Genomic DNA, 25,410 nt, shown 5'->3' on the forward strand with positions numbered 1-25,410 from the left:
CTTCCCACGTTTAAATTGCACCAAAGTGATAAAATCAGCCAAACGGCCCGGCTGTGTTATAATGCAGTCCTGTTGTAAAAATGTTGTGTGTCTTGTAAATCTGTGCGTAATCCTCGATCATTAACAGGTTTTGTTTTTATTCTCTATTACGCACCAGCACAATTCATTTCCAAATGCATGGAAACTTTTTATGGCCTGTGCTTGTGATGGAAAATAAAATGCCCACTGAGAACTTCACAACATAACATTTTGACAGTGTTTCTCCCGTTTCTTGCCGCAGTGCACGGTCTCTCCGCCAGCTCGCAGGACTCGGCCAAGTCCCCGGAGCCGTCCGCGGACGACGAATCGCCGGACAACGACAAGGAGACCTCCAGCAGCGGCGGCAGCGACTCCGGCAAGAAGCGGAAAAGGCGGGTGTTGTTCTCCAAGGCGCAGACCTACGAGCTGGAGCGCCGCTTCAGGCAGCAGCGGTACCTGTCCGCCCCAGAGAGGGAGCACCTGGCCAGCCTGATCCGCCTCACCCCGACCCAAGTGAAGATCTGGTTCCAGAACCACCGGTATAAGATGAAGAGAGCCCGGGCCGAGAAAGGTATGGAAGTGACCCATCTCCCTTCTCCCAGGCGGGTGGCCGTGCCCGTCTTAGTCAGGGATGGAAAGCCTTGTCACACTCTTAAAGCTCAGGACTTGGCGGCCACTTTTCAGGCCGGGATCCCCTTCTCGGCTTACAGTGCCCAGTCACTCCAACACATGCAGTATAACGCGCAGTACAGCGCCGCGGCCACGCCACAGTTCCCCACAGCACACCATTTGGTGCAAACGCAACAGTGGACTTGGTGAGAGAAATTATAGAGACTTGGCTCGGAGGCACGATAGGGAGTTTCACCACAAAGCAAAGAGAAAGAAAGAAAAAAAGAAACACAAAAAAAACAAAAAGACTTTTCATTTTTGCAGCTTGACTCATATATATACTACCATTTTTATTCGGGGCTCATGTGTGCGCCGTGTTTACGTGTTTTCGTTAAGAGAACTGGGTCCAAACCTCTCCCTTATAGATTTTATTAAGAATGTCAATGCTCTTCTTGTGAATTTTTTTTTATTTGTAAAAGTATGTTGTGTGTTGGTTGTAGAGATGTTTCCTCTCTTTTTTATTTTTATTTTGTCCCTTCGTGTTATTATCAGCACGTGCGAACCACTTTATAATTATAGAAATTTTTAATTTCTTGCTTCTTTTATGGACCGAAAAAATATTTATGGCCATGAATAAACACTGGCAACTTTTCAGCTATTTTTCCTTTTTGGTTTTTATTTCCTGTAAATATCCTGTGGCACATGTTTGCAAACCTAGAGAACTTTTCGGGAGCGTTGAGCTGAAATATCGACCTATAAATATATATTATATTTCCAAATTTAAAAAAAAAAAGAAAAATGAGGGAGTGATTTTTTTGGCTAAATCACAAATGTAAATACCAGTGTAGCCTCGCAGTGATGGCTAAAGATCCAAATTTTTATGAGGATTTTTTTTAAATAAAATGCTGTGTTTCTGAAAGAGGGTTTGGTTTATATACAAGTGTCCTATTCCACAATGAAAGGCGAAGAGCTAAACGCTATATTGTGGCACAGAATGGAGTTCGATTATGGGAATAAATCTCCAGCGCACTTCAGTCTTTTCTCCTTTTTTAAACAAATTAATCCAGGGAATATAGTTTTCCTTTTTTCTGAATCCGAACACCTCACTAATAAAGAGCCCAAAGTCACTCGTGAAATGAGACTAAAATCCACTTACTTAATATAAGAGGGCTTCTCCACATAAGAAGCTTTTGAGTCAAAAGCTCTCCTTTTCACTGCACCACCACCCACTCCCGGCCTCGGGTGCAAAGTGGACGGTTATGGAGGAAGAAGAATGGGGGAAGAAAAATGTTCAATTGCAATAAATGTTTTGTTATCTCGTTCAGCGCTAAACTGCAAATACAGCTGGAATAATCAATGACGCACCAGGCTTCTTTGTTTAACCACGAACAACCTTCAACTAAAAAGGCGCACGGACGGGCATCAACCGCCTAATAGTTTTTTTTTACATCACCACATAAGGTATTAGCAGCAACTTCAAAATACACTTTACTCTATTAGACACCACGGTCTTTAAAGGTGGAACCAAAACAAGCGTAAATGGCTCCCCAGTGATCCGCTGCAGAGCGCACTGCGGATTATCAGACTCCAGTCAATATCTTGGGTAAATATGATAACCGCAGTAGAGAAATCCATGCATTCTGTTTGTCCCGGGACGGAAGAAAATCTCACAACAGATGTCAGAGTCGCCCCTATCATCACTGAACAAACAGCTAAATTGGGCAGATTTGCTAATTATTTACCGAATTGGGTCTCAGGGGGCTACTGCTTTTGTGAGGCGACACAGACTCAATTTGTCCCTGACAGACCGGTTTTGTGTTGCGCCGCTGGTCGGAGCTTGTAGGTCAAATGAATTTAGCAACTTGCTCATAGATTTCGTTCATTTTATCTATTTGTGGATAAATAAATAAGAAAACAGAAGCAACTAGCACTGCTTTAATACTCGCTCCTATACCTCTGAAATGATGGGAAAGTGGATGTGGGGTCGAAATGTGATATGATCCGCAGTGCGCACTACGGAAACATGAACTGATCCTTGGCAGTGATAAAGAGCTGCCTCACTGTGATTGGATTTTAGTGAACTCTCGCTTGCTTCTTTTAAAACAGTCAGTTAAACTGAACCAACCTGAGGACAATAATATTTTTTAAAACTCGTGCGTAAAAGGAGAATGCAGATTTTAAGTGTGGCCAGGATCTTTGCCCTGTAGATTTTGCCTCTCTCGTGGGGGTAGCTCTGTGACTCCATCATTGCATAATACACGACACAGCACAGAGATAAAAGCCCAGGGCCTGGTGTTGCAGGATGTCAGAGGCGTGCATGTTAACGAGCTGCAGGATTGAGGATGCAAACAGTGTGGATAGAGAGACTGACAGAGTTTCTTGGTGCTGTTCAGAGTCAGGGAGATGTATCCTTGGGCTTTTTGTCCTGCCTGTCACTCGGTGCCATTGTGATCTTTGCTGCACACGTTGTATCCCATATGGGCAGCTGGGCTCGGACAAGGAGAAAAGGGATCTCTCACAAGCCCCAATTTGTATCAGGCCCCTCAAATAAAGCATTGTTGTCTCTGAAAGAAAAACGAATTAAAAATTCGTGCTATATCTATTCTGGTCAGAAAAAGAAGCCCCATTCACAGATAACAGGGAGTCCTTCTTCCTTGATAGAGCTATGCCAACAACAGCCCTCTCATTTCTCTTCACCCTCCATCCCACTATGCTCCAAAGTGAAAGGCTGATTATTGTCTGCCCCCCCAAAAAAGTGGCTCGTCACAGCGCAAAAAACTATTTTTAATTCCAGACAGAGTACTTCCTTGTTTGCGTTGACTCCCACGGAAAGTGCAGGCCTATAGCCTGTTTTTTCTAACATAGACGGATGGGAAAAAATTATATAACATCATAAGAGTAAGGACTTTCGCGTGAGGTGTAAAAAAACACAACTCCAACTAAAAAAATGGATTTCACCAGCACTTTCCTGGATTAATACGCCAACACAGTGCCGTCAGTTAAGGCGCTGTTCATACTGGTATAGCACTTGTGCAATTGTGCAAATATTAGCTGCCAGTGATTAATTCAAGAGGTAAATGTGGAAGCTGTTTTGATTTTATTGTGAATCTGGAGGAGATGTTGGATGCAAACTAAGGACACCGACAGGTGTTAAGTCGAGCTGTGCGTAAAGATAATTCGTCGTTGGAAAGATTCGAAGCAATCGCATATACGCACGGTTTGGAAACGTCTAATTTTAATATGTCATTTATATTTGTTTACATGTTCCTAAATACACATAAACTGAGGCCAAGATGAAACAATTCCCTGTGTGAAAGCCTCTGTGGGTAAACTTTTACGCACGAGAGTCCTCTCTTTTGCAACCCTTGTATTGTCATTAACGTACCAGAAAATTACACTACCTCTCCACCAGCTCAGCAACAGGGTCAGATTTATCGGAAATTGCTTTTTAGCTGCTCGGAGGGATAAAGCGGCGCGACATTAAAGCGAGCATCTTGGCGTGCAGTGTAGTTCAACCCGCGTGGATAACGATATTATATACCTTGGAATACAATACTCGAGGAAATGTGCACTTGGGACACCATGGATCTTCGTCATCCTGCCCATTTGAACCTCGACATGAATCATTTTTTTCTCTCTATCGCGCACATCGCCAAATAAACGAGGATTTCAAAGCTATAATAGGCGGCGCTTTTCATTTTAAAGGAAGCTATCTGGGTTTTATTGCCTTAAAGGAGATCCAGATTAGATTCGCCACGGTGCCGATATTAAATGGAGAGGGAGTGATGGAGAGAGGGAGGGTGAGGTTGGAGAGGCAAAGGAGAAGATAGTGGCGACGAGCTGCCGCTAGATGGAAGCAGAGGCCTGCAGTTGGGCGTCATGCAGCGTTTCCCTCCCTGCGCACAAACAGCTAAGCTCCATGTGATTCTCCCACTGCAGCTGAAGTTAACGCTGCTGTTTCCTCCTTAATGAACAGGCGTCCCTACAAACTTGACTTGTCTTTATGACACTGTTATGGATCTTGAGAGCATAATCACCATCGATGCTCTTGAGAAACCAACAGTCCACAGCCAATTAAAAGCCAACACTGTCTCCGTTTCAAAGTTGGAGACAGAGAGAGAGAGAGAGAGGGGCTGGGTGATACCACTGTGTGGCGCAATAGGATAGGCGGATAAATATGGTGCAGATTAATTCACCTCAGTGAAAGTGAACAATAGAGCTGAAGAGAGGAAAAGCCTTAACTCAGTCACCGTGTCCTTCACAACAAAGAGGGCTGTGTGAGTTAAATGTCCTATGAAAATATATGACACTTGCATCACTGGCATTTCTCCTGCAAACATGACAGAAAACATGACAACGCCATGTCCACCTGGAGGATCCGGTGACCAAACTCACACTGCACATCTGGTTTTCCTTTAAATCGCAAAAAAACAACAATCAGATTCTGTGTCTGACGTTTAAATTTAAATGCCCATCACGTCCCTGTGCTTAGCTTTATTTTACAGTGCCTCGAGCACCATCATCTCCTCATGCAGAGAAGGAAGTATGCAGAAAAATGGGTCAAATGACGTAAAAAAAAAAAGAAAGGCTTCCATCTCTCTATGCACCTGCTCAGTGCAGCATCAGTGAGCTTGCACCCGTAGGGGGCCTCATTGGGTCAGAAAGATGCAGCAGCAGCAGCAGGGGGCTGGAGGGATGCTGAACATGATAGAAAGCAATGGATGGGGGGGAGTGGAAGAGGAAAGGAAGTGTTGATCTGTAAGAGCCGTGGCCACTTAGTGAGGAAAACATCCAGAGGAAGAACAAACAGGAAAATAATATTCAGAAGTTGTTATGTTTCAAATCAGGTGTTTGCTTTTAAAAAGGGAAGATAAAGATGGACATTATCACAAATTAATCTATGACCCACATGCTTACTAAATGCTGGGGAGATCAGCACTGTGTCTGTCTGTGTGTGTCTGTGTGTGTGTGTGTGTGTGTGTGTGTGTGTGTGTGTGTGTGTGTCTGTGTGTGTTGTGAGTGTCCTCGGTGGCAGTGTGGTTCAGATCAGCCTCTCCCATCTGCATAAAGAGAAGACCCCGGTGAGCTGAGAGCTGATGATTGACACAAACACACAAACTCATCTTTGTGTCTGTGGGTTAAACAAGAAGAAACAGAAGAGCTGCGGCCTGACGACACTTTTCTATGGAGCTGCCGAAGTAAAAAAGAAAGAAATTCAAAGATTCCTCCCTGCAGCATCGCTGAGCATCTCCAGATCCGGTCATGATGTCGTCATCCATAGAATTAGAAAATGGGATTGTCTCATAGGGCTGGGCGATATGGCCAAAAGAGATATGAAGATAAAACCTATCAGATGATATTAATAATCATCATGATAAATATCACATTATTCTTTATTTATTTTAAGTTTAAAGATTTTTTTTTCCTGAGAGAGCAGAGAAGGACAAACACTTGATAAACTGCAAAACATTTTGTTAAACCTCCTCACTGCTTTTGCAATGCATAAGCATTATATAAATACATATACTAAAGCTTTGTAATATTAATATTGATGAAAATTATAGTACGATTATCATTGATATGTTTTATTGCCCAGCCCTATTCTCTTTACACTTGTCCTTCAGTTCTATTTAACTAAAATAATTGATATTCACAGAAAATCTAGGGAGGATGGAATGAAAGTTTTTTTAATTTCATGTCTAAAAAGGAAATAAATTCATAAAAAAACATTTCAGCTCATTTTCCATATGTATTCGTTCATGGCTTATTTCATATGTTTAACTTATGAAATAAATGCTCATTCCTGCTTACAATTCATGTCCTGTAAAAAAAATGTCTTGCTATTCATTCGGCAGTGTCATTTGAAATGAGTTGAATGGTCATTTGGAAAATGTTCTGTTGAATAAGATGACACTGTTTAGTTTGTGAATGTAAATGGAGAAGAATTTGTGATACAGCTTTATGACCTCGAGGAAGAATGATGCCACACAGTATTAAACACTTCATATTTCATATTTTACATCCATGCGAAAGGTATCGTTTGAAACACTCACATGTATCCAGCAGATAGACACACCCGACAACATTGTTTGATTTGTTTTACTCCAGCTACTTACTGTGAGGTGCATGACTCTTGCTTTTAGCTCCCTTTCCTTACCAGCGGGCGCTCAATGTTGTTCTTTCACACGCTTGAAAACATGGCTGAGAGGAAACGTAGAACCCATTTGCTTAAGTGTCCTTGTCTCCATGTAAGGTCATTTTCACAAACTTCACATTGTTGGGAGTGTAAGTAGATGTGGGACATTTTTGGCTCCTCTTTTGTTCCGTATCAGTGTGAATCTGAGGTAAACGGAGGCAGAAGAGGCATGTTTCTGAATCCTTATCTAGCTAACAGTGATATTCAACAGAGGCAGTGAGCTGGATCTCATAAGTGCTTCACGCTGGATTAAATTAACGTTTCATCCTTCCTTTCTCAGACGAGACAAAAGACGCAGACATGTTTTGCCATGGGAGACGCTGATGATGCACTTCTTAAATTGTGGTAGTGGAGGTGCAGGCCTGAGTTTGAAGTGCTGAATGAGACCAGCAGCCAGTCAGGAGTCATGTTTGTGGAGAAAGAAGTGAGCGTCAAGGTTCCTGACTTGGGTTAATGTTGAGATTAGGAGAACAGCAGAGTCTGCAGAGACACATGGAGACGGGCAGGGTGATGGTCGTCAGCTCAGACAGAGAAAGCTTTTTTTCAGCCAGGTGTTTTTACACCATCTGTCAAATAGTCCCATGTAAAAATGTACATATGTAAACATGTCGAAGCAAATAAAGGATTACAAAAGGAAATCTTACTGACTTTTTCTTCTGGTCATTCATTCGAAGAAATGAGCTTCATATGTGTATAGAGGTCACAATAAATGATTTTAAATCACTTATGTGGAATTTTACCCTCATAGCATTTTTGTAGCACAGGAAACAAAAACATAGTGGACTTGATGACTCACAAGTTAAATATATCATATTTATATTCTGACGGTGGTTGAACTTTATATTCCTCACAGAGTTGGTGACAAATAAACAGTTTAAAAAAGCAAAACCTTTTGATACAGCGTCTTCTTGCTCTCTTATGTGACCTCGGTGCATTGCTGCAGCAGAAATATATAGAACCATTCATCCAAAACTTTTCAGGCTGCTCTAATATGACAGACGTGAGGATACAGGGGGAAGATACAGTGGCCGCTAATGATTTGTGTGCCATGACCCGAGAGGTCGCCTGAGAGTCTCAGCTTCCTCTTTTACATTTTGAGAAGTTATTTACGCAGCTTGATCTCAAATGAAGCAAAGAGAAAAGTTAGTTGAACGCCTCACACAAGCAGTAGTGGTACAAATGTTTCTTCAGAAGAGTTTGGTTACACTAAAGGGAGTCTCGTGCTTTTATGTCAGTGTAAAAGTAGAATAGTAAAATTGTTTTTTGTGTCTGTCCTCGGCTGTGGGTTTTGTTGACATAGATAGTAAACACTATCGTGAGAAAATGAGAAAAAATATCACAAAAATAAATGTCAAAGTTGAAAAGATGGAGATTGGTCTTTGTATTTCTCATGATTTCTTGGTGGCGAGCAAACCCACTGGATCATTGTCTGAGTGTGTTTGCAACGAGCATGGGAATCAAACCAAAGTCAGACTTTCTCACTTGGTTTTTAATCTATAATATATATGGTTGAGAAAACTGTTTGTAATGACAATGACGGACAACAGTGACCAAATGTTTATTGAGAGCTACTTGTATATTTAACATTTTAATTCAATTGTTTCTGTCCAATGTGAGATTTGTGCCATTTTAGATTTAATTTAGAATCGACAATGGGAAAAACAAATAAAGTCCCAACATGACTGTACAGTTTAATTAAATCAAACTAAACTTACTGATACACAAACATGTGTTTTCCCCCTCATCAATTTAAACATACCAGAGATGTTAATGTCATTTCATGTTGAGATGATTAATGTGGGACACGTGTTTTGCCTCAACACAATGTTTCTGTATTTAATTTAAAGAAGTGGTGGTTTACAGCGGAGTAGATGTAGTTCATTTAAATTGATGGACTTCTGAATGTTTTCCATCTGTTGCAGGTAAATGTGTTTCCTCGGTGCATGGTGATTAATATTTAGCCGTCTTAGCCTCTGCTGCTTACATCTCCTATTAAAAGTTGTGCTTCTGTGTTATGATGTGCAAGTTGTCACATGGTCTCATTTCCCTTTGTCTTCTCTCTCTCAATGTTCCACCTCAGGACTTGAGTTGTCATGTGTAAAACCCACAATGCACTGCTGCGGTCAGGTGGGCTGGACGGGGGACAGCGGCGACAGTCGGGTTCCCAGAGTTGAGTGTTTATGCCTTTCACTTAGTGGATTGTCTCACCTTCTTCAGAGGAGGAACATGAGGTGCTTGAGATGCCAGCACTGCAAATGGATCCTGGGGCTCTGAGGCTGACGCAGCGGCCGGCCGGCGTCTGTTTCAGACACGCTTCAATCAGCACGTCTGCATCATCATCAAAGGCAACAATATGGCCCCGGTGTGTTGTGCCAGTTCAAGACGCCTGATTAACTTCCTGCTTAAAACGGATTTAAAATATGTGTTGCAACTCCTGCTTGTCATATGTTTGTGCACGTGTACCCTGTCATGGATTTATAATGTGTCAGTGCACTGGATGTAAAATAAACTCAAGAAAAAAACCTTTTTTGTGGACTCTGCTGAATAGAAACTTGACTGGATCAATGCTCGGATCAATGCTCCATCGGACTTCATTGTATCATGTGTCACATTCAGTCGTCTGTTTCCTTGTGAAACATGAGACTGAAGCAATAACCTTCAACTTATTTATCACTTATAGCCGCAGATGTCTTCTGTTGTCCATGTTTTCAGCATCGGAGCACAAACAACCTCCCATCAGCCCACTGTCCTTCAGGAGCGTGTGTAGCATGTTATGCTGAAGGAAGCTAAATTAAGTCACTGATGCTTTAATAGAATTGTAGCAGTATCATTCAGCATTATTAAATCATTGCTGTCTGATCAGACCAAAACAAAGAGGCACTACAACCCAAAAAGTATAAGAACGATTAGACATACAAGCTTATTACTGCCAAAGTACTCCTGAGCAAGGCACAAAATCCCACAGTGTGCAAAAGTATTTATCTTTTTTTTTCACCATTGTAATAAAATGCATATACATTTATGTCTGGAAGGGAAATACAATGACATGTGCTTGTCTTGATGATTTTATGTGGGCGTCGGGGGCAGAATGCAGCAGCAAAGCTCCACAGAGGCCGGAACTCTAATTCACAGCCTGAGATATTTCATGTCCGTGACATCATCAGGCCCCCACTCAACCTCCAGGCCCCTCAGATCCTCTTGTCCGTTCGCTCTTCCCTGAGGCCCCAGATAAAATCCCATGACGGATAAAGTGGGAGAGTTCAGTGTGAGCTGTCAGATCCTCCCCTGTTACATTTATATACTCATTCACATGTACATCATTTATTACTTGAGCTCGATGTTCACACCCACAAATACAAACATGAATACATGATATGTTATATTCTATTTTTATCATGGGTTTCTGTTTGCCACACTTTTTGTATTATATGTAGTTGTAACTTATCTGTACAGTACTTACAGTACTCAAAGTGTGTTATTTTAATATATACTAAATAAAATGGAAAAACGTCATTTTATATAATTGTATTTTTTCGAAGAGTTACAAAAAAGTAAATGAATTACAAACTGCACCTCGTGATACTATCATCAGGAAAAGAAAACATAATGACGAGACGTAACATTACTTGATGGAATAACATAAACATCATTTATATTATATTGACATATAATTGGTAGATTTGTGCAACTTTTGTGAGAGGGAAACTACTGCACACTTCATTCCATTGTATTTATGTGGCAGCTTTTTGCATAGTTGCACTTACATAGTATATTACAGTGTGACCTATAGTACACATAAAATATTATTATAGTTTATAATACTCACCAGCAGTATATAGATGCAAAAGCACTTTTGCCATTAAGAACAGATCAAACTCATAAAGTGACCTTCCCTCAGTTTGACGTACTTACTTAATATCACACTTGTGATATTAAAATAATCAGACAGTAAATTTGCGTATATTTGTAGCATGTCCTACATTTGTACATACTGTATTTGTTATTTGACATATTTTTGCTTTGTGGTATTATTATAGTGTGTGGCTTCTCCCCAGTGAGTGATGAGTCCGATGTCTTCCACACAGGGTCATCACAACACCTCATTCAGTCATTCAACTGAATTACTTCAGGTGCACATGTGTAAAAAATAACTGATGCTCAAGTTTAATACTTTGAATCAGCAAACATCTGACTTTAACCTGACATAAATAATCTATATACAGTGTGTGGGAGTTACACACCAGGTGGAAAACAGAGAGACCTGTGTGTGTTTGGTGTAAACTGATTACTAGGAAATTAAGAATAATAGTAGGTATCCACATCGGTGGAACAATTTTTAATACACAAAGTACATACGTGCAGAGGTGAAAATATTTCATTCAATGTTATTGTTACGTTTTATTATTATTTTAGGAGTTTTGTTTTGAAGCATGCGATGGAAGTGAAAAGCACAACTGTGAGTGGTTTAACGTAAGAAGACAAAGTCCCATTATCAGTGGTGTTGTTTGAGCAGTGACCTCTACACTCCACATGATGTGCATCTTGCTGCAGACTTAGAAATTGTTATAGTTGGAAATCACAACTGTTACGAATAACATCAAAGAAGGTCATGACCATGACCCAGCATGCACTGCAGACGTAATACTATTTGCCACAGTTACACGTCTGTGTCCTCCATGAAGAAGGCCTGTTATGCTTGTTTAGACAAACCATTGTAGACATTATTTAATTCAAAATATGACTATGTCATCACTTACACTCAGTTATGATGCATGAATATTAAATTAATTAATTTGATTTCCATTAAGATGCAGGATTAATTATTATTGTTGTTTGGGAAAGATCTACCACTTTAATGTTTTTTAAACAGCTGGGTATGTGGATAATGCAGCAGCGGATGAAGCACTGCAAAGATCAGTAAATCAAACAGAAGCTGTGAGGGGTGAACAGTGGCAGAAAGCAGAAGGATGTTTTGTGTGTCTTCTTTTTTTCTTTGCCTGTTGACTGAGCCGCAGTTATCTGAGTGGAGGAATCTTTTCCTGGCCCCTGCACGCCTGGCTGGAGGTATGAGAGAGAGAGAGAGAGGGAGAGAGACGGGAACAGTCTGCAGCGTTTTAGCACACAATTTCATGATGGTTTCAGAGAAGAGGCCAGCCAAGCATTTCAAGTGGCGGAGCAGCGAGAGGGCAGCATTGTGGAGGAGAGCAGGTAGTGTAATGATCAGGTTGACGAGATGACATCAAGCGTCCTCAGGGATGGCCAGGCACACAGAGCTGACATCTTTCCAGAGAGGAGAGAACCACAGGCACAGGACGAGACAAAACCAACAAACAAAAGAGCCATTGGCCTCAGGTAGACTTGTTATTACAGTACAGCAGCAGACACACACACACAGAGATTCAAACACTGTAGGTGAATAATGAAACATGTCGGTCTGTGTGTATTGTTTGTTTGCAACAGGATAAATGTGTCAGGACACTGTTTATGCAGCATCACCTGTTTTATTTACAATTCACTCACCTCCAATTCCAACGATTCTTGGCTCAAGATAAGTGGACTTATGGGATACGTAGTATTTGTACCAGTACAAAATACCATTAAGTAAATAATAAATAATTTTTTATTCAAATCCATCATATAGCCGATGGTAAAAAATCTGAGAGCAAATGTTTAAAATAACTTTGTTCAGGGTTTAACCTTGACAGTGGTTTCAATAATTGATTGTATGTTAGAATGTCTATGCTTATACACATGCAACATCATAATTCATGCTTGTAAGATAGTACAGTTCAGACTGTACAGTGATTTTTATATTTTATTATCAAATTTAGACACAATAAATTTGTAAACTAAAAACTTGTACATGCTGATCATGATGAAAGGTGGTGAAGGTGGTGGAAACAGGATGTGGAGTAAAATAAATAACTTAGATTATTTATTCGGCTCTAACTGCAACACAAACACAAGCTTTTTTAAGAGATTCTAACTGAATTGAATGTTTTGTCATTTCCAAAATAATTTAAAAAATATTATACCATCCTTCTGCGTTCTTTCAAATCAGGATTTAATTTGATACATAACACCACAGATATCATGTGTTTTGACTCACTGGGACAAACTCCCTGAGCCAAAAATGATGATTGAAAAGTATGAAGAATAAAATGTCAGACCCAAATGTTCCGGAACACCTTGTTGATATTAAGAAACAGTCAAAACGCCATCCTCTTCTTTGCACTGAAATATGTTGTGGAACATAGATGCAATAAATAAATTGGCATTCTACATATAACGTATGAAAAATGACAGTTAAAAACAGTGATACACTAACCTAAGTAACTGATGACAGTTTATAATCTTAGCTCATCCTTATTTATGGGTTATAATGTTATATAAGCCTCAATAATTTGAATACAGTTCAGTTTAAGTCTTTTTCCTTGATTCATTGTTGTCACTCACTACATCAACAACTCAAATTCAAACTGAGACCAGTTTTAAAAAAAACAAACTCTCAGGACAGTGATTTTTGTCATGTGTGTCACTCTAATGTCCATGTTCATCTTCATGTGCATCAACACACAGAGAAATGATCCAGGAAAAGGAAACTGTCCATAGTGTGTGTTGTTGCTCCAGTTCTAAAAGGACATGAGTGACTTTTTATTCCTCCTGTAGTTCCTCAGGCGACCACTAAAGAGAAGAAGTAGCAGCAGCATTTCTTATAAATGATGTGAATAATAACAAATATCATGTTTATGGATGTTATTATTTTTAGAGAAAGATGTACAGTAAAATCAAAACACCCAATAAAATGTATCAGCTTTTAAATTTGATGTTCGATTTTAACTTGAACATTTTACACACTATTGCTGCTTCAGCTGTGAAAACTTGGTTTCATACTTGTAGTGGAACTATCTGTGATATAAATAACTGACTAAAATATTATAAGGTATAGTACTCTCTCAATATGTATTGGGGGGTGCACATTGTTTTCATGTGCCCTTGGGAATAACTACATGCTGTTAATGAACTCATTACTTCCTGTTGCTAAAGAAAGAGTTTCATATTGAATATTTCATTAACAAAAATGTTTGTCTTATGAACATGAAGTAAAATGATTAATGACCATGAAAAGGAAAACAAATAAAAAATAATAATAGGGTAAAATGTGTGTGTGGTGTACTGTCTTAAAGGTTAGTATAAAAGTTTTTAAAAAAAGAAGAAAAAAGAAAAAAAATGATATATAATCGTAACACTATAATTCATATTATTATTATTATTTCAGTTTTTTGATGGAGACAAATATGAATTCATACTATACAAGATACAATCCATTAGAAATTAGAAAGCAAGTATCACAATGAATTAAGCACACAAATAACCTTTCATTAAACTATACTGAATAAACAAAATATTTGTTAAAAGCGCTATTTTAAATTTGTCTCAAAAACACATTACTACAATTCTATCACAAACAGTACAACTGTGATAACATGCAGACAATTATAATAATTGTATAATTATGTGAACTAACTCACAACAAAAGAAAAGTCTGATAAATGTTTATTTTCTCATGTTGTTCTATTTTATAAAAATGTAGTGGGTGATACTTTCCTCTCAGGGGATTCTCTCCTCTTCCACATGGATCGGTTGATTTAAGCAGCATTTACTTTCTGCAAAGAAAAAGAGCAGAAATGAAAATGAATGAATCTCTTCCCACTGTGCAGTAAAAAATAGGCTTTGACTTCATAGTCTAAAATTGTAGCATGTGGTGCGCGCTCACATCTGTCAGGATCAATACATTCAGAAGTTGAAGTAGATTTGTGATAGTGTTTATGTGGATTGGTCTAAATAATAGTAGGCTGTCAGGTGGCCTACTGGGTAAAAGCCTCCCAAAGTGGGGCACAAACACACGTGTAGACGCGGCATTGATATGCAGCCTCAGTGCACATTTCCATTGTTGAGTTGTGGAGCCATTTGAAAAAGTTTCTGTCTCCACATGCAGCACTCTGGGTGGAACTTTTCATTAGAAGATGCATCTCTTGACTGTTCACATGAAAACAAGCCAAAATAAATGAATTCCAACGTAAACGGACGTCAGGACATACTTGATGCAGATTGCAGCTATTTGCATGCATCTCAGATGTAAAACCATGTATTATATTATTATTATTATCATTTCTTTTGCCACTGAAACCTCCAGCTAGAAAAGTGTCCGACTGTGAACTTACCTACAAAATAATGGAACCGAGGTTGAAGAAAAAAAAAAAAGGTCGTTTGCTTTGTATCCGGCTGAAAAAGGACAAAAGTGTTTACAATTTATAATCATATTTTATACAAACGTTTCTCATTTAAAGCATCTATATACTTACACACACACAGAAAAACTGTGTGATGACAGTTCAGTAAAGAATTTACAAAAACAACTAGAAAGAAAGTTTTGGCATTTCGGCAACAACCAAACACATTAGCTTACTCTACATAATTCCCCAGACGTCGGTCACTGCTTGAACATTTGTATGTTTTCTGTAGAGAGTGTAAAATGTAATAATAATAACAATACATTTTATTTCCAGACACACACGGACACCTTACAATATATCATAAATAATGACATTAATAATTTAAGTAAGATCAAGTGTTAAAATCAGATGAGGAGATACAAACACCTATCAATGCAACACAAGAACAGTTTTTGTTGCGAAACATCGATGTAAATAAAAATAGAGCAGGTTAGACTTCATCTTATGGCTCCCAGGGGCCCCTGTGGGCACAGGGGCCAGCTGGAAGAGACATTTTGCCACATGAGTAACTGGGCGATGAGGCCAGAGCGAAGCCCTGGTTGAGTCACAACAGCCACCGTCCCTACAACAGCTTTGTTTACCTGCCCCCACTGCGGCCGAAATTAATGCAGCAGAGAAGTGGACGAACCAGGTACCCTTGGATCCAAGCGCCCTGTTCCAAGTACACTATATCTGCTTTGTTCTGCCGTGCACTGATCTGCCGCTGTAGGTTTTTTTGAATTGTTGTGACAAAAGAGAGCAGCTATGCTAAAATGTTGCCACTCAAAACAGTGCAGAGGACACTCACAAAGCCCTGTGTAACCTCAAGTCAGGACACCAGACCCAGAATGATGGATGTTTCTATCCTCTAAATCACTTCAAGGTGACGGGCTACAGAAATATAGAAGTGATTAATTTGTGTGTGTGTATATGTGCTAATTTATTACTTATTCATTTGATGCTTAATTATAAGATGACTTGAAAGACTCATCACACAAATAGTAAATCTGACCTTTAAATGTTTATTAAAGACTCTTTGAGTTTAACTTTCTCCAGTTAAAGTAAAGGATTAAAAAAAGAGGATTAAGGGTTATATCAGAGTTTTATGTCTGGGGTGAATAATCAGCTTCTAATTAAAAATCTGACTCATGTTCAGCACTGTGAAATTTCATAATCTTAATGCCTGCTCCTTGTAACATAAGTTATTTCACAAAAGAAAAAAACACAGAGGTATGCGCAGGTTGAGAGACAGCTGATCAGATTGGTGTATTGATTTGTGAAACACAAAGAAATGACACCAGCTTCCTCTCACTGTTGAACAGATAAAAACATTCATAATTGACTCATCAAACACTCAACATGAAAGTTTTTGGGTTGTTTGGAGTTGACTCAATAGTTTGGCTACTTGATGGAGAGTCACATTTTCAAGTTAAGTTATCTAAGTTATATAAAATATACCATGCAGCTGGTTTTCCTGTTGTCGTGAATGGTTTTGGATCATCCTTCAGTTTTTAGTTTTAGCCCAGATATCTTTCTGTGGTGTTTCATGGCCTGAACATTGTTTCTTTCAGGTGACATGGGCAGTTTAACACGGAGCCTTTGGCTTCTTCCAGTTATTTAATAGACTGTGTGTTTTACACTCACACTGTTTCCAGTGGGAACAGATTTGCTGCAGACACAGCTCCTTACTCCTACATCAGTTCCCAGTGTTTGCAACCTTAACTGTATAATAAACCAAATGAAGTGCTGCACATTTACTGTGAAACTTTAAGAGTAACTTCCACACTGTAATCGTATTACTGAATATTTGGAATCTCCTGATCTCTGTTAGCTGTCAGATTATGATCTGCAAGCCCATGTTCTGTTTTTGGCGCCCTATTAGCATCATTTCGTCCATCAAGCGACATTAATTGTGAATGAATGCAAACTCCTGCAGAAGAATACGGTCTTCAAGAGGGCTGTCACATACTTTCTCCACTTGGGAGGACCTTTAACCTACTTAGCCGAGGAACCGCACCGTTTCAAGTAGTGCAGCTGAAAGATATGCACCTGCCCGCTTTTTACTCTCACATTGCTCGGCGATTTAAGAGGAGAGAAAGTATTTGATCTAAATGGCACTACACTGACTGCAGGTGTGGAATTTCCTCCACAAAATGTTTCCAGACCGAGTCAATCCAGAGAGCCGGCCACTGCACAGATGTGGTGTGAATTGTAAGTTTTGGAGGAAGTGAAACGATCAATTTGTGATGTTGATTTCAGTATCAATGTGGAAGGTTCAGAATGAGGCTTCAGCTCCACGGAAAACTAAATGGACATGATGTATTTCGTGCGTAATAACGCACAATAAATATTTCAATAGTTTGGATGAAAAGACGTAAAGAATCAGACATGTTGGCTTCATTTTTACTTACTAACAGTAATAAATCGTCCATTTAGCTTTTGGTTTATAAAAACAAATATTTGCGTTTTTCTGTTGCCAGCCCAACTATTTATAATTTAAGAACTGGAGAGCTTCACCTGGATTTAGCTTCTTTTCTTATTGAATATTATTATGTTTTTCCTGATATTTAGAGATTAAAATCATGCTCCTTAAGGAGGCAGTTTCTTGCTTAATCCGTTTTCGGAGAGATATTAACCAACATATACTGTATACGTTTCTGCTTCTTTCCAAAGAAACATGGTCATACCCAAGGCGCATCATTTTCTATAAATTATTCTGATAACAAATACTCCCAGAACATTTCAGAAAAATCGCAGTGAGAGGCCCGAGACAAAGAAAAGAGATGATCATGACCGTGCGTAATTTACGCACGCCAAACTAAAGCACAAATCATTCATTACAGGTATACGTTTTGTGATAGCAACACACTGTCATTCATCATTTAATCTTTAATGTCAATGGCTACATATTTTCTGGTCTTTTTTTCTCACTTGTTGAAAAATCATCCCAACTGTGAAGAGAAAATTAAAAGAACCTTTTACACATGTTTGATGTTTGTGTAAATTTTACTCGCGTCACAGAGACAATTAGATAAAAAGTTAAGTTTGCGGTTTGTGGATTGCGAGACGAAATAATCCCCCATGTTTTTGCACTTTGTACTCGGCCGGTGTGTGGTTGGGGTGGCAGGTCAGGACCCCGGCCCTTCAGCCATCTCCTCACATCTCTCAGGGTATTGAACTATAGTAACGACGAGATGGAGAAAAGCACTCCAGTAACCAGGCGCTTTGCTCCATCTGTTGTGTTGTGCTGAGCTGAGGGGGGTGATGATATCGGGAAAGGTTGTCTGTGTGATATAAACTAGCAGAATGGACTGTTATTATGAGCGGGTTAATAACACATAAATAGTCCGATGACAGCGTATGGACACTGTGTAGGAAAAGTAGAAACAGAATCGAGACAAATCTCCATATGATTTAAAAACTGCATCTTATCTGATAATGGAACCTTTGTTTTACATCTTTTAAATTTAGATTTCAGTGTGTATGTTGGTAATTAAGTGCACTTTGAAAGCTTGTGAAATGTTCTCCATGGTCAGTTATGGAGAAAGTTTGACAATAGCAGTAGTTGATCTGTACAAAGTCAAAGAGCAGAATTTTAAAAACAGTTACAGCGCAAATTAGTGTCGTATCTTTGCATCGTTTTGGTAAATAAAATGCACGTTTCTTCGCAAAGCTTCCACCAAGTCCCCACTCTTTCCCTGGGGCGGCACGAGAGAGCGTAAAGGCTAAATTACGCATACGCTTTTTATCCAGCAAATACACCCCTAACTGCTCAGCTCGATTATTATCAACAGAAACATGTGCAAACTATTTCTTATTTGAATAAGATTTCTCTGTAAAGGTCTGAGGTTTATTAACTAACCTTGGCAGGGGCCTTCTTCATGAGCTCCTTGGCGCGTCCGTTTATCCCGCTTCAGCTGCCATGGCCGCGTCAAATTCACTGCATGTAAAAGTTAACTTACATACTCAACTATATCTCACTGTGGACAATATTATCTCTCAGAAAGCGCCGCATGCAGCCGGCCAGCTCCAGATTTTTATGGGATCCTAATGTGGAGGGTCTGTGGACCAGGGTCCTGCTCTCTGACTCAGTAATCCACAAGGTTGAGAGCTTCGCCTCATTTACATAATGTTAGAGGTCTGGGGCCGAGGCCTACCTTTCTTTGCGCCCTGAAAAGGCACCATGCTGCCGCTGGCAAGAGAGTGGAAGGGGCGCACGGAAGAATTGAATTTCCAGGTAGGAAATATTACTCTTTTTTTTAAGACATTGTATTTCATGACTTAATTTATCTATTCTTTGACAGAAATATATTTTCACATTTGGTTTACATCTGTTAGCCTCTTTTTGTTTTGGGGGATTCGTGTTTTTTTTTAATGTCTTTCACATAACCCCATCCAACTTTACGCACGTACCTTTTTGTTTGGCACAACAACAATAAGGTTCGACCACTTCACATTTAAATGTGCTGCGGAGTCCAGGCATCTGAGGGAGGAAGGAGGGAGGAGAAGTGGGGAAAATGAGAAGAAGTTCATCTCCTGAAATATGCATACGAACAATGATTTTGAATCAGGCTATCGACTTCACTGGAGATTGGTGTTCTCGGTGTGTTCGCCGTAATTGATGGCTGACCATGTCACAATCTTCATTTGTTCAATTAGGGTAGGCAGCTACTTGGTGCCACGCCACGCTAAATTACATTAGTGGCTTTACGCATGCAGAGGAGTGCCTTCTTCCTCCACAGTGAAGGAAGATGGTGGCACTGACTGGGGGGTAAAAATGAGCTGCTGCTGCTGCTGCTGTTGTCTGCTGCAAAAGATCCTGATGATGGCGATGATAAAAAAACATCCAAACAAGCATCATCGCCATCATCACGATTCATGAGCAGCATAACAGCTTTATTTTTCTTGTTATAAACTATATGGATTCGATAGATCCGTGCATGACGCACGTTAGCCTATAATGGGAAAGCTATATTAACTGGTCGTCATTATTGCAATTTGTAGCACCTCTTTTCTCCTGTGACCCCCCTCTGTTGTGTCTCTCTTCCTCTGACTCTTCCCCTGGCGCCAGTCAGTTTGCACAGAGATTACAATGACAGGTCAAGACTGCAAAGTGTCATTAATGCATGTTGGCCAGACTTGGAGGGGCTTTGGGACACGCAATATTGTCTCCAAATTGCATTAAGTCTAATGACACAAAGAAAAGTGAGCACGTTGAGTATACATTCTCAGAAATGCAAGAAAGAAAAAGTATGACATTTTTATTTTTATTTTTATCATTATTAATTCCGTTATTTGATACATAACGACATAAATATTATGCCAAACTGACCTTTAAAAGTTTATTAAAGAGACTTTGAGGGCTTATTCACCTCCCCCAGTTATACAATACAGGATGGAGGTTTATATGAGATATTGAGCTTCTAATTCTAATCTTCTAATTTATTTGGCGGTCAAAATATAAACACAAATCATGTGTGTTATAAATGCCCTCCCCTGCTGATTATTAATGTTATATATAGTGCAATACTTACAGGTTGGATCCCTATTCCCGTTCCCTTTGCGCATTCTGAGCATATTTGGACTTGTCCCTCTCTGCTGGGGCAAAATGATGCTTAAGAAGCATAAATGAGCTGGTCATACAACTTCATCGTGCCTCTGATGATACTCGGTGGCCCTCATGTCTGTTCAAAGTGCTCTCAAAGTTTCTAGAAAGAGTGGAATTCCCTCCTGACGCAAAATATTCATATGTGGTCAGATCAGCTGATGCGCACAACATAATGGCTGATTCTCACCTGTGTATAGTTGTAAGGACGGAATCATAAATATGTGCCGTCGTTGTGTCCGTGTAATGCGACTTAATACAAAAGAGCAAAGTGTATTTTCATGAACTATTTCCTTTAAAATGTCAATGACTATTGTTTGCTGGTTTAGGAGTTTCGCTCCGCCCCCTGTGTTTGTCGTAAACCTGGCTCCTGGCTCCAATAAACCCGGGCTAAGAGCGCCCTGGGCTCGCCTCCTTCTCGAAGGCGATCAATAGGATCTCAGGCGCACTACAAGCACTCTCTTACGTAGACATCCACCAAGGAGAGAGCCGATACAACAACACGGTTGATCTGCTCAAACAAAAAAATCTACCTGCTCTCTGAATCATGTCGTTGAGCCCAAAGCACACTACGCCTTTTTCAGTGACAGATATTTTGAGTCCAATCGAGGAGACCTACAAGAAGTTCAGTGGCATGGACGGCGCAGGGAACCTAACCTCTCCACTGGGAGCCTACCGACAGCCGCAGGTGTCTCAGACCGGGATGCAGCAGCACTCCATGGGCCACAACGCCTCCGTGGCCACCACGTACCACATGCCGCACACCGTCTCCCAGTTCTCCCACAGCGCCATGGGGGGATACTGCAATGGAAGCATTGGCAACATGGGAGACCTCCCGTCGTACCAGGAAAGCATGCGGAATAGTGCAGCAGCAACAGGGTGGTACAGCGCCAACCCTGATCCCAGATACTCCACAAGTAAGTTCTGTCCTCTATTTATACACACTTTCATCATTTTTGATTTTCTTTGTTTCGTTGTAAATAACGAAATTAAATGGATATTTCGAAAATGACAGGAATACGCACATGACTAAATATACGAATACGTACATTTCAAAACATTTCATCTCTTTGTTAACGATAGAAAGTTTATACAAATAGTTAATACTGTTTTAGAATTATTTGATGTAAATGGACAGCTTATGAAACTGAAAAGGAGATCATTCTTTCAAGTCTGGCTCGACTTTTTTTACCTTTGGCACAGTAAACATTTTAAAGAATTATTACTATTATTATTATTATTACTATTATTATTATTATATCTATTATTTTATAAAATGATTATCATTATTATGTTTATTTAAATCTGATGCTTTCCAACTTGAATAATTAGCAGCTATAAAAACAATAATCTTTAAAGATCAGGCGAAATAATGTTCTCCTCTTCTGTTTATTGAACGCATGTATATGTATGTATATTTTTAAGTTTCTAGATTCATGGGACCTTCCACAGGTATGAACATGACCGGCATGGGCAGTCTCACAGGAATGGCTGACGCCACCAAATCCATGCCAGTTCTCCACGCTGCGCCCAGGAGGAAACGGCGCGTCCTGTTCTCGCAGGCTCAAGTGTACGAGCTGGAGAGGAGGTTTAAGCAGCAGAAATACCTGTCGGCGCCGGAGAGGGAGCACCTGGCCAGCATGATCCACCTGACACCGACTCAGGTGAAGATCTGGTTTCAGAACCACCGGTACAAGATGAAGCGCCAGGCCAAGGACAAGGCGGCGCAGCAGCTGCAGCAGCAGCAGCAACAGGACGGTAACCTGTGCCAACAGCAGGCGCAGTCTCCGCGGCGCGTCGCCGTGCCGGTTCTGGTGAAGGACGGTAAACCGTGTCAGAACGGCTCCAACACGCCGACGCCGAACCAGCAACAGGTGCAGCAGGGCCAGCAGCAGAGCCAGCAGCAGAACGGAGCGGGAGTGGTGCTTGCGTCCGCGGCCAGCAGCCTGGGCCAGCATCAGACCCAGCAGCAGGTGAACGATTTGGAGCTGGAGGAGATGTCGCCCAGCCCCCCCTCACTGCACAGCCAGCTAAACATGGGCCAGATAGACACATCTGCTGTAGATTACACCAGTAACATGGTCAGCTCAAACCTCCTCTACGGCAGAACGTGGTAGGACCTAATACACAGTACTGTCACTTTTTTATGTCAACCTGCGGATGAGCCCGTGCAACAGCAATACACACACACATATATATATATATATACATATGTATATATACATATATATGCATATATATATGTATGTGTGTATTCGAGGGGGCCTTCTATGGTGTTGGAGGGGACAACAAGGCGCACAGACAGAGGCGCACCAGCTGATCAGGGCACATTTTCTTGACATCTCTGAGAGGGGAGTCTATTTTTGAACATTACAGAAATGGCTGCCCTTGAAAGCAGTTATGTCATTTCTGGACCTTTTGTAATCCATGTTTTGGACCTTCCTCATGATGTTTTAAACGTTTAGTCCATGTTGTTCAAACAGAAAGGAATGCTGCTTCACTTGAGTTCGGACTGGACTAGAGGTGAGGGGCTGTGGGATCAGGTCTGAAGTACACTATAAGCCCCCACTCCTCATTTGCGGTGATAACCTGGTATTTTATCATATTAATATTGTAAACTAATGTATTCATTTAGACTTATTGAATAAAGTAGGGACTTGTATATTTGGCTAACACACAAGAATGCGTTTAACTGTATAATAATCGTTATTGCGTCCACTTTTCCTGTTTTTCTTTATTCTTTTGTAAGTTAAAAAGGAACAAATGCGTGATGGCTGCTGTATATGTTTCAAAAAACCAAGTGAACGTTAACAATAAATAACTTGAAGTGTGAGAGCTATTCCTGAAGAAGTAATTTTTTCTAAAAGCGATCTGTTGTGGAGTGCATTTTCATTATGTTGTGATTGAGACCAAATTGAGCTGGAAAGCAAGGTCGATGAGGGAGCCAGCATTGTTCAGGTGACATTTTGGAGGGCTGCCTTTCATGGAACACGTCTGCAAGACTGAGAGCTGGAAACCCCTCTCCTCACCAGCAACTTAAACATTTGCATTAATTCACACATCCGTGTATTTCCTTTTTTATTTCATTTTTTTAAAACTCTTTTTTAACGTACTGATCTCACTTTGTTTACTAGGCCCAGACCTTCGCTGTGTGTAATTAGTCAATGTTATTGTAAATGTGAGCTTCCATAAAATACACGATGACAAGCAATTAGAATGATAAGAAGGACTATATTATCTAAATGACTTGCCTCGCATTATTATTATTATTATTATAAGGCTGCATTCATGTATCTCAAATTATAGGCTTCATTATAAATATTATTATAATAATAAGTATTATTATAATTATTACAATAATTATACTAATAATTATCATTATTACTACTAATAATTATTATTATTATGCACAGGCCTCGGTACTTTTGCTAAATGACACATTACATTACAAATGATCCGATCCAAGCTTTTTAACATCACATTAACATCAAATACAAATAATGAAAATGTGTTTGTTTGTTTTATATTTCTATTTCACATATTTTAAAACCATTTAATCAATTCCTCGCTTTTTAATAAAAGTGAACATGTGCGTAAATGACGCGTCATGACAGCCATTTACGTTTTTAAGGACATTAATATTTGTGATTAACGCACCTTTGGTTTAAATGATAATGGTGTGAATTTATTATTTTGTATGAAAATATTTTCGGACTTTATGCTTCAATCTTGTTTATTTTGAATGTATTTGTTGTTGTAATTTATGAACCATTTATTTTGAGCCAAACATATCACAGGCAAAATGAAAATACATTTAAGAATATTTAGAAATTGACTTTAAAGTGTGAAAAATATAATATTTTCCTGTATTTGCTTTTATTTGATTTATTTTTTCTGATGCTCTCAAACCCCCTGTAAATGTTACAGTAGCACATTGTCGCATAGTGTTTTTTCACAAACACACACACACAGAAGAAGCCTTTAGAAGATGAATGATTTGTGCAAACAAACTCTAAAGTGTTTAAGGCCATCACTTAGCGTCAGTGTCGCTTCCCCTTTTGCTTCTGTCCTCCAGAACCTTTTTCCACACCAGCAGCGGCCTGATAATAGACCCTAACGTTTCATTTCCTGCGGTCATTTAAACATGTTTGTAAATTACTTCTCAATGCCCCTTTGCTGATGACATCCTGTGATGATGATGATGATGGCTATCAGTGTGTCTCGATGGAGACCTCGGAGGGCCTCCATTTCCCAACCCCTTCACATACCTGACAGCTGTATGTATATGTGCTATCATCCCCACACTTGAAGGAAGCACCGCAGCCAATATGCACCTGACATTTGGAGCCCGGCGTCACAACTCCATCAGAGGAGAGTTTGATAAGAGCATTAAAAAAAGAGGAATGCATTCCACAATTTACACTTTGATGCTAGGAGATGTTCCTGATAGATTTTGTCTCTAGATTGAGGGCATGAATGAGCCGTCAACAAAGCTTTTGAAGGTGGACCACATGAAATGAAAGTGGAGGTGAAGCCATTCTTTTCTCTTTTCAATAGCCATAGTTATGGTGCACTAATAGGCTATGCTTGGTAATCACTGGCTATTGTGCCTGTTGCTTCTCTGCAGTTTATTGGGGGTACCTCTCTTTGAAAGGACATATGAGACAGGCTGGGTACTGTAATTGGTGCTGGCATCATCATTTCTG

The 25,410-nt window shown here is 39.9% G+C and overlaps 2 protein-coding genes and 1 long non-coding RNA gene across 8 annotated transcripts in view; 2 read left to right on the top strand and 1 right to left on the bottom strand.

Moving 5' to 3' along the window:
• Nucleotides 1-9,513, top strand: part of nkx2.2a (NK2 homeobox 2a) — a 31,023-nt gene extending 21,510 nt beyond the window's left edge. For 3 of the 5 annotated variants that reach the window (XM_069535983.1, XM_069535980.1, XM_069535981.1), the window contains exon 3: nucleotides 257-8,189. In XM_069535983.1, the coding sequence (XP_069392084.1) occupies nucleotides 257-837 (581 nt within the window). In that variant the 3' untranslated portion in view covers nucleotides 838-8,189. Of the gene's footprint in view, nucleotides 1-256; nucleotides 8,190-8,903 lie in introns of those variants that run through there. The other 2 variants (XM_069535982.1, XM_020084657.2) reach the window with 2 other exon arrangements.
• A 665-nt stretch (nucleotides 9,514-10,178) lies between these two features.
• LOC138412326 (uncharacterized) lies at nucleotides 10,179-19,188 on the bottom strand. The gene is made up of 3 exons (XR_011244767.1): nucleotides 18,962-19,188; nucleotides 15,049-15,109; nucleotides 10,179-14,490 (listed from the first exon to the last, which is right to left on the bottom strand). It is a non-coding gene; the product is annotated as an uncharacterized lncRNA (long non-coding RNA).
• A 1,748-nt stretch (nucleotides 19,189-20,936) lies between these two features.
• Nucleotides 20,937-23,978, top strand: nkx2.4a (NK2 homeobox 4a). 2 transcript variants are annotated; one of them, XM_069536281.1, is made up of 2 exons: nucleotides 20,937-21,621; nucleotides 22,130-23,978. In XM_069536281.1, exons 1-2 carry the CDS (start codon nucleotides 21,252-21,254, stop codon nucleotides 22,819-22,821), a joined length of 1,062 nt encoding a protein of 353 aa, XP_069392382.1. In that variant the 5' UTR covers nucleotides 20,937-21,251; the 3' UTR covers nucleotides 22,822-23,978. The 2 variants fall into 2 exon arrangements, with proteins under 2 accessions (XP_069392382.1, XP_069392383.1); XM_069536282.1 differs by having other exon boundaries at nucleotides 20,942-21,621; nucleotides 22,157-23,971.
• Nucleotides 23,979-25,410: the final 1,432 nt, after the last annotated feature.

The sequence above is a fragment of the Paralichthys olivaceus genome, chromosome 12, assembly GCF_024713975.1.
Source record: "Paralichthys olivaceus isolate ysfri-2021 chromosome 12, ASM2471397v2, whole genome shotgun sequence".
Lineage (NCBI taxonomy): Eukaryota > Metazoa > Chordata > Actinopteri > Pleuronectiformes > Paralichthyidae > Paralichthys > Paralichthys olivaceus.

Coding starts and splice junctions, on each gene's coding strand:
- nkx2.4a (XM_069536281.1), top strand. CDS start 21,252: ATGTCGTTGAGCCCAAAGCACACTACGCCTTTTTCAGTGACAGATATT. Junction 21,622..22,129: donor TGATCCCAGATACTCCACAA/GTAAGTTCTGTC, acceptor TATATTTTTAAG/TTTCTAGATTCATGGGACCT.